Source organism: Protomyctophum bolini, assembly GCF_963924005.1.
Source record: "Protomyctophum bolini genome assembly, chromosome: 1".
Taxonomy (NCBI): Eukaryota; Metazoa; Chordata; class Actinopteri; order Myctophiformes; family Myctophidae; genus Protomyctophum; species Protomyctophum bolini.
The window spans coordinates 20,472,387-20,481,956 of NC_137862.1; the positions used below are offsets into that span (position 1 = coordinate 20,472,387).

The 9,570-nt window shown below is 44.4% G+C and overlaps 1 protein-coding gene across 1 annotated transcript; it reads right to left on the bottom strand.

Annotated features, from left to right (window-relative positions):
- Positions 1 to 99: 99 nt before the first annotated feature.
- LOC308315414 (uncharacterized protein) lies at positions 100 to 8,530 on the bottom strand. Its single transcript, XM_080763374.1, has 8 exons — positions 8,465 to 8,530; positions 8,157 to 8,297; positions 7,847 to 7,987; positions 7,442 to 7,510; positions 2,634 to 7,299; positions 1,725 to 2,452; positions 1,113 to 1,468; positions 100 to 921 (listed from the first exon to the last, which is right to left on the bottom strand). Exon 5 carries the CDS (start codon positions 7,283 to 7,285, stop codon positions 3,065 to 3,067), a length of 4,221 nt encoding a protein of 1,406 aa, XP_080619500.1. The 5' UTR covers positions 7,286 to 7,299; positions 7,442 to 7,510; positions 7,847 to 7,987; positions 8,157 to 8,297; positions 8,465 to 8,530; the 3' UTR covers positions 100 to 921; positions 1,113 to 1,468; positions 1,725 to 2,452; positions 2,634 to 3,064.
- Between the last annotated feature and the right edge of the window lie 1,040 nt (positions 8,531 to 9,570).

Sequence of the window (9,570 nt, forward strand, 5' to 3'; positions counted from 1 at the left end):
CCGCTCATCCTAGCGGCGCGCAGCGCAAATTGGAGGAAGGAAATTGTGAGAGGTAGACAAAGTCACAACATTTAAAATGTTGGTCTCAGTGTATTTTTTATGGAGTCTGAGTGTATTTGTAGGAAAGAATTGTCATGGCTGGTTCTTGCCTTGACAAACATTCGGAGCAGGAGACGTGCGAAAGATGAACAATATATGATTTATTAAATAATAGGCCTATATAAGGAACTAAAAAGAACTGCAGTACTTAACATAACAAATTATATGGAATGTGTAGTCAGTGAGTCAGTGGTGTAGGTGTAGTGTATGGATGTGTGATACATGGTGTGGTGCATGTGTGGATGGAAAGAACAATCAAACATAAAGGAACGGAGGCATGGAGGCTAATGAAGGGAGTGGAGGCAGCAGGTGTGGCTCCTCTGGATCTCTCTTCTCAACTGGGATGAGTGTGGTATTTATGGCCTCTGGGAGACACCGGGCCCAGGTGCTCTCCCATCAGCCATCGGGCCAATGCCCTACCCAGGCTCACCTACAGGATGAAAGTTAGGCAATAGGCAGGCACATCCACTACTCAGTATGTGTGTGGGGTATCACACTCCCCCCCCCCCCCCTTAAAGTCGTGGTCCCAATAGGAACCATGACTGTCCATTTATCCTACATACATTTACTATACATGAAATGAATTAACATGTTACATTTTACAATTAAGTGCACTATATTCATCAAATGTATACCTACGGTTAATTAACGAAAATGTCCCACTAATCAAAAGATTTTACATTTTACAATGAAGTGCACTATATCATTTTTAACATGTTGTTAAAGGAACAATTATATTGGGCAGCTGATCCAGAGGAGGGCGTGGAGGAGTGGGGTGATGTGGAAGGGGTGTTTCTGGTTCCAGAGATTGTCATGGTTGAGCTTGTAGAAAAGGAGACAGAAAAGTTTGTCAGTAGAGCCTGCATAATGGGAGAAACATGTCCACCAGGGCAGACGTGAAACAAAGGATAGTGATTTGTTTGATCATAATCATGTTCAGGTTAGCATCAGTTTTATATTATTCAGAAATGACATGTGTAGAAATGACATATGTAGCAATGCAACAGCCTTACGTGAATGGGGATTGTAGGGCCAGGAAGCACAGCGCGAAGCAAGGCTTGAAAAACCACATTGGTAGTATGATGTTCCGGCTGTCTTTCTTTCTGCTTTATGGCATAGGTGAGAGCTTCTGTGGGAGCAAAGGTTGACAAAGTCAAAACATGTAAAATGTTGGTCTCAGTGTATTTTTAATGGAGTCTGAGTGTATTTGTAGGAAAGAATGTTAATGTTAACAGTGAACGCAGTTGTTGTGGAAAGGCCAACTTAGTAAAGGAACACTTATATTGGCCAGCTGATCCAGAGGAGGGCGTGGAGGAGTGGGGTGATGTGGAAGGGGTGTTTCTGGTTCCAGAGATTGTCATGGTTGAGCCTGTAGAAAAGGAGACACAGATAAGGGATGACTCAAGCACAAAATGTGAGTGTTAATGTTAACAGTGAATAGTAAAAGAAGCTGCAGTTTTGGTCAGTAGAGCCTGCATAATGGGAGAAACATGTCCACCAGGGCAGACGTGAAACAAAGGATAGTGATTTGTTTGATCCTAATGATCTTCAGGTTAGCAGCAGTTTTATATTATTCAGAAATGACATGTGTAGAAATGACATATGTAGCAATGCAACAGCCTTACCTCAATGGGGATTGTAGGGCCAGGAAGCACAGCGCGAAGCAAGGCTTGAAAAACCACATTGGTAGTATGATGTTCTGGCTGTCCTTCTTTCTGCTTTATGGCATACGTGAGAGTTTCTGGGTTACCCGTCCTTGAGCTGGCAACATAAAGCTGTCCGTGAGTGAAGACAGGGGACGAAAGCCAGACCCCCACTCTTGTAAGTGTGTGTCCTTGGGATTTGTTGATGGTGGTGGCAAAAGCGGTGCGGACTGGAAACTGCCGTCTGGCCCACACAAAGTAGGAATGTTAATGTTGAGGATCAGCAATGAACTTGATTCTAGGGATCAGGACTTCCTTTTGTGTGGCTGCAATTTTGCATAGCAGCAGTTTGTAATCAACATGTTAAATTGTACAATTAAGTGCACTATATTCATCAAATGTATACCTGAGGTTAATTAACGAAACTGTTCTACTAACCAAAATATTTTACATTTTACAATCAAGTGCACTATGTCATTTTTAACATGTTAGATACACTACTACAATACTTCAAAGTGTAAAACACCCTTAGAGCCCTGGCCTTGCAACACGTGGACCCTCCTCCCCCCCCAACAGTGAACACAGTTGTTGTGGAAAGGCCAACTTAGTAAAGGAACAATTATATTGGGCAGCTGATCCAGAGGAGGGCGTGGAGGAGTGGGGTGATGTGGAAGGGGTGTTTCTGGTTCCAGAGATTGTCATGGTTGAGCCTGTAGAAAAGGAGACACAGAAAAGTTTTGGTCAGTAGAGCCTGCATAATGGGAGAAACATGTCCACCAGGGCAGACGTGAAACAAAGGATAGTGATTTGTTTGATCATAATGATCTTCAGGTTAGCAGCAGTTTTATATTATGTGTAGAAATGACATATGTAGCAATGCAACAGCCTTACCTCAATGGGGATTGTAGGGCCAGGAAGCACAGCGCGAAGCAAGGCTTGAAAAACCACATTGGTAGTATGATGTTCTGGCTGTCCTTCTTTTTGCTTTATGGCATAGGTGAGAGCTTCTGGGTTACCCGTCCTTGAGCTGGCAACATAAAGCTGTCCGTGAGTGAAGACAGGGGACGAAAGCCAGACCCCCACTCTTGTAAGTGTCTGTCCTTGGGATTTGTTGATGGTGGTGGCAAAAACGGTGCGGACTGGAAACTGCCGTCTGGCCCACTCAAAGTAGGAATGTTGAGTATCAGAAATGAACTTGATTCTAGGGATCAGGACTTCCTTTTGTGTGGCTGCAATTTTGCACAGCAGCAGTTTGTTGTTGAGGGTTCTCAGGAAAAACAGTTTGGTGCCATTGCAGAGTCTGAAGTGTGATTTATAGACAATTAAAGGAGTTCAGTGTAAACAATGTTGTCAGTTTTGCCCTCATCATTATTGTCTATTAAAACTTTGACAGCACTGGCTTTCTTTCCCCTAGAGAAGGCTGTGTACAGTTGGCCATGTGCGAACACAGGCTGAGGCAAGTAGATGCCAACTCTGTCATTTTCCTGGCCCTGACCTTTATTTATGGTAACGGCGAAAGCTAACCTGACAGGGAATTGTCGTCTGATGAAGGTAAAGGGAAACTCCTCACCTCTGTCATAGTGCGGGATCCTTGGAAGGAAGATTCTTTCACCTCTGTTTGTCCCTAGTGCAATTTCACACTCAAGTACTTTGTCCATCATCTGCACCAGCACCATTCTGGTGCCGTTCTTGAGAGTGCGGTCGCGACCTGATTGCAAGTTTCTTAGCAGCATGACAGGAGCTCCTAGTTTGAGCTTCAGGTTATGGTCAGGGATTCCAGAGGGTGTTAGTGAGTTGAGGAATTCTATAGGCAGAGAATCCTTGTAGTTGTCCTCTTTAACTGAGTCAGCTGAAAAGTAGATTTTCTCTTGTCCAGGGAACTCAGCTAAGCACCTGTTGTTGATTTCGCGTATGTCCTTGTTTAATGGAGTGTATACAGTGCCTTTAAGAAGGTTGTCTTTGTGGACACAGCCATTGTGCAGGTCAGGAAAGGTGTTTGAAATGAGAGTATCCATATCCTTTACCAAGTGCTGTGGTGGAATGTGGACTTGAATGGCAGTATCTCCATGTGTGATTTTGTCTTCCCCCAAGTCCAGGAGGTAGTTGGCAAACTCCCTCTCAGCTATGTCAGTCCTCATGTTGAAGTGTAGTTTGTGTTCTTTCATGAGAGGATAGAGTGGAGACATTTGGATGCAAGCTCTAACAATTTGGGCTCTGCTTGCTCTCTTGATAACGGGGAGTGTCTGCCTAGGGTCTCCACCTAACAGGACAGTTTTGCCACCCCAAGGTTGGTCAGAATGCATCAGGTCCCTCAGTGTTCTTTCCACGCACTCTACATTGAAGCGGTTAACACTGAAGATCTCGTCCCAAATGATTATGCTGCTTTCTTTGATTAGCTTAGCCAGGGAGGACTCAGCTTTTATGGCACAGACGGAGTCTTCAAAGATAGGGATTGGTATTTTAAATCTTGAATGAGCTGTCCTGCCACCCTCAAGGTTCTGAGCAGCTAAGCCTGTGCTGCCAACACACAGCACAATGCCATTCTGTGCTCTAATGTTGGCTGCAATGACCTTAAATGTAAAGGTTTTGCCATAGCCTGCTGGGGAGTTGAGAATGAATTGTCTTGTGATGGTGTCCTCTTTTGGTGCATTCACTGCCTGATAAACCGCCTGGCAGAGTGCCATCTGTTCCACATTCAGTAGAGGACTAAGCAGCTGTACAATTTCTTCTTGTTCTGTGTTGTTGAATCTTTCTGATGTGAAAATTTGTGTCAGCTTTTCCTGCTCAGTTAGTGGTGTTGGCTGTGGCATGTCCGTGTAGTTGGATAGACGATTTCCCATTTGTGAGAGCTCATCATCCAGTGCAAGTAGTACCTGGTTGTGGATAAATGCCTTGTCTACTGCATCTGTAGGGCACATCTGTGCAGTGGCTTCTGCATGGAGGAAGTCATCACTGAGCTTTTCGAAGAATTCTTCAAAGAGGTGTTTGGGCTGTGATGGGTGACAGTATTGGAGGATGATAGCAAAGGTTTCTCTGAGTTTTCTTGAGGATGCATAACTTGAGACTTCATGCATGGCAGTGATCCATTCTCCATCGTCCTCCAGCAAGCCCATGGCTCGTGCTGTGTCTTTGAAAGTTGTGTAGTGGTTGCCCTCATACACTTTAAGGTCGTCATAGCTTGTTGGTCCCCTGATATGAGCCAGGAGCATTTTTAAGTAGAATCTTTCTCCCTGGAGTACTGATACATTGGACATCCTTCCTATTGTCGTTGGAGTGTGCGTGTGCGTGGATGTTGGAGATCTTTCCTTCCACATGTGGCTGTTTGAATTCCAAGTGTAGTGTTCTGGGATGTCCATGTACAGATGTTGCCTTGCGTGATGGTCACTGACATTTAGCTGGAAGAAGGCCAGTAATGTAGTGGGTTTGGCTGCTGTCAGGGCCTCCTGTGCATGGCCTTCTGTGAAGATGACATTTTGTTGGCCTTCTGTGTGGATAGCGAGACTGAAGACAGCAGGGACTCTGTGCTGGATTTTGTACTCCATTGTTCTCCAGTGTGCGTCATGAGCATCAATTGTCCTGGCATTGATGAATCTGGAAATCTCATCCTTATCTTCAATGGTGACAGTGCCAACATCAACTCCCTTATGGATGTACTTGTAGAGGTACTTGATGGTGTGAAAGGAGCCGACAAATTCAACATTAATGTGGCACTTGTACTTCAGAAGGACCCAGGGGTTGTAAGGCACGACCCATCTGCTGTCGAAGGTAAAGCCGTGCTTGCTAGCAGTGTGACCGTTGATGGGTCTTCTGTACTCTGGGTAGCCATGGCCATTGTGAGGTAGGCGAGTTTCATCACAGTATGCTTTAGGGAATTTCTTGGTACAGATGCCATTGACCATGCAGGGGCTGTTGGGGTTGACTGTTCCACAGGGTCCATGCAGCATTGTTTGAGACACCAGCTCATACAGCTGTGGCTCTGTCTGTGGGTTGGGTATGTCTGCCCTAATGATGTGATCGATGTCATCAACACTCAAGGTCTCATGTAGGAGTAGGAGGATGTGAGCGTGTTTCAGTCCTCTCAACTGTCCCTCAATGGTGTGTACTCTAGCCTTCATGTTCCCAAAGACACCCAACTTAATGTCTTTGAGGAGGTTATCCAAGAACCATTTGAAAACTTTGTTAACAATGTCTGGTCTGTCATTGGGCTGCTGTCCTGGAAAGAGGTTTTGCAGAACACCGTCACTCCGTGGGTTTGCAGTCATGGTGATGAATAAGTCAAAGTTCTTGTATCTGGCTGCTATTGCAAGGGCATCAAGATAGTGCTTGTACAGGTATCTGGGGCTCCCAGTGTGGCTAGCTGGAAGAATGATGCGTTGACCAATGTGGGCAGCCTCAGTCTGTCCTGGCTGGGTTTGTTGAGTAGCCAGGATGTCAGACAGACCTGAATACTGATGTACCCTGTATTTGTCTTGCAGTTCCTTCCTCCTGTAGAAGATCATCCGGCAGCTTTCTATCTTGCTGTACTGATCGCAAAAGTACTCTTGGCCAAGTCTCCCCGACCTCAGTAGAGTGTTGAAGGAGGTAGTTCTGGGATGCATGTGGAATCGGAAGAATTCTTGAAGGCTGACTTTTTGTGTGGTTGAAGTTGCATGAACTTTCATAATGTGATTATCAATGCTGTAGCCGGCATCTCCATGTGGCAAGATTATGGGATAGGCGGTTGGATCATACATAGGATGGAGTGCATTGATTCGTGTTGTTTGTCTCTGATTAGGTGCATTAGCTGCAGTTCTGTAGAGTACAACATCCCTCGGCTGTGTTTGTTCCCCGGGTGCCAGAATAACCACATTAGTCACATCTGGATTAAGATGACGTTTGTGTGCTCCCTGTGAGCTTTTGGCCTTGAACACAATGGTGAAGTCCTCACTTGGGTTGAGGTTGAACATTTCCGCTCCGCTCTTAAAGGACCTGACTAAAGGATTAACTGTTTTCAGGGCATCCTGAATCAAGGTCAAAGTGTCTTCCCTAACTCCATCTCCCCTTGCGTGATGAAGGCGGTTCTTAATTTCATTGTCTTGGTCATAGACAAAGATTTGTGAGTATTTGGGTTTGTGTGTGTTGTCAGGAAAGACTGCTGAGGGAGTGAGGTGGTACATCTGGCCACTCATCTTGAATGGTTGTGGGCCACGTCCTCTGAAGTTCATTTTCGTGCCAGACACAGACTTAGAAGCCATAGAAACCAAGCCATTGTACTGTCTGATGTTGTCAAAGAACTCCCTTGACTGTGGTGACGTTCTGGCAAACAGAGATGTTAGTGCAGGAGGTGGGTCCATGAATGGTTTGAGTTGAATTTGGCCATAACGGCAACAGGCACTGAAGGTTTTTTTTCCAACAGGACCTTTTGACGTCTCCCAGGGGAACATGAGAGCATGGCATGAAATGCAGACCGAGTCCATCCTAGGTGTCTGTAATGGATTGCTGTGTGTAAGTAGTTGAGGTGGTGTCCAGGCTTTTCGGAAGTGTGTTGTCTTTTGTCTGGTCATGCGTGATTGTGGTTCTGTGAAGGTAGATAGGAGAGTATTAATGAGTTATTAGAAGTGATGAGAGTTGTGAAATGTATGCATGTTAGGTCATGGAGTGAATGGTTATCAGCAAAAGTGCAGTACAGGGGTAATGGGAGAAGATGAGTAGTTAGTTACCTGTGGCCAGAGGCGTTTCCAATGAGCGGGTGTGTGTCGTTGTGTGGTGGCTGGCCTCATGATGCTGAGCTGTAAAGGTAGTGGTGAAATGTAAATATTGTGTTGTTAGAAGTAATGATAAACTGCAAGTGTAGGTCATCAATGGAAGAAGTGTTATTTAATGATGGTGTTGTTGCATTAAAGTGACACACACACACACACACACACACACACACACACACACACACACACACACACACACACACACACACACACACACACACACACACGTATGTTGATAAAATGGAGAATAGGAAAGTGCATGCAAGCACAGAAAGATAACAATGCACGGGCTTGAAAACTATTAAACACAGACAGAAGTTGTCAGAAGCACACACATGCAACATGTTATGAACGTGTGATTACCTGTTTCTGGTGCTGTTGCGTGAGTGGAACGCTTCCGTTTGGCGTTGCGTGTATCTGCTGAAAGTGATGTGCGTTTTTTTCGTGGTCTGATGTGTGTTTCTGGGGGTGATGTGGTAGTTGTCCTGTCCTCATGGCTGGGAGCTGAGATGGTAGGGGAGAAACGTAAATTGTATGTAGTTATGAGAGCTAATGTTATCATCTGTGGTGCAATAGTTATGTAATAATGCTGCTGTGCATTAATGCAGTCAATTTAAATATTTGTGAAGTTGGTAAAGCACACACATGCAACATGTTATGAACGTGTGATTACCTGTTTCTGGTGCTGTTGCGTGAGTGGAACGCTTCCGTTTGGCGTTGCGTGTATCTGCTGAAAGTGATGTGCGTTTTCTTTGTGGTCTGATGTGTGTTTCTGGGGGTGATGTGGTAGTTGTCCTGTCCTCATGGCTGGGAGCTGAGATGGTAGGGGAGAAACGTAAATTGTATGTTGTTATGATAGCTAATGTTATCATCTGTGGTGCAATAGTTATGTAATAATGCTGCTGTTGCATTAATGCAGTCAATGTAAATATTTGTGAAGTTGGTACTACCATGTGGGTAATGATATTAGTGTGTAGTTACCTGTGGCCAGAGGCGTTTCCAATGAACAGGTATGTGTCCGTGTTTGGTGGCTGTCGTCATGCTGCTGTGCTGAGATGGTAGATGAAAAATGTAGATATTGGGTTATGAGAAGTAATGATAAACCGTATGTCAGTAAAATGTGTTATTGCAGAATGTCAGTAGTGCATACATAATGTAACATAGATGTGTACACACACACACACACACGCGCACACTGAGCAGGGGGGAGGTGTCACTCTCTGTGTGTCACACGCACACACAGAGCAATGCAATGGGCTGTATAGGAATGAGAAAGCAATAAGCATACATTGACATTGGCAAAGCTGAAGGTGAAATAATGGCATCCCCATGCATCAAATGTCTGTTGTGTAGAAATTCTGAATGTCCATGTAATCTGTGTTTCTGTGGTAAGGCTGCTCCAATTAATTGATGAGTCGTTATGGAGTTGCTGAGTGATTGGCAACTAATGTAGTGATAGATTAATTGAATGGGCCTGAATATATCTGTGTAGGCTGCAACAATGATTTCATAAAGCGTAGTTTAAAATAGTTTTGAACAGGCAACTAATGTAGTGATAGATTAATTGAATGGGCCTGAATAGATAGATAGATAGATTTCTTGATTTTTGTGTCATGCACCAAAGGCGTCCAGCCCACATGGGCTTACAGGACACACCATGTCATTGCATTCAATATTGCATTGTGTACAATAAACAGATATGTTTTGTTGATATTCCCTTTTTTTTTTGTTACACAAACAAAACATTCTGCCTTATTTCCCACGCCCTGCATAAAAAGTCTGGCAAAGCAAAAGTACCTTTCCTAAAACAAAATTCCAGTTTTTCATAGTCCTCCAACCAGAAAAAGTCTGCAAATGTGTTAATGCTTCATATAATGGGCAGTAAAACAAAAGATGATAGATTGAACAGGCAACTAATGTAGTGATAGATTAATTGAATGGGCCTGAATAGATCTGTGTAGGCTGCAACAATTGGCGTGCTTTGTGTGAATGGCTGTGGTGAGGTTCACTGTAACTTTTTAGACATTCCACAGCGCCAGCGCCATGGGGGAGGGAGGAGGGGCACACACACACACACACACACACAC

Bases quoted from the DNA above. Each gene is read 5' to 3' on its own strand.
- LOC308315414 (XM_080763374.1), bottom strand. From the start codon at position 7,285: ATGACCAGACAAAAGACAACACACTTCCGAAAAGCCTGGACACCACCT.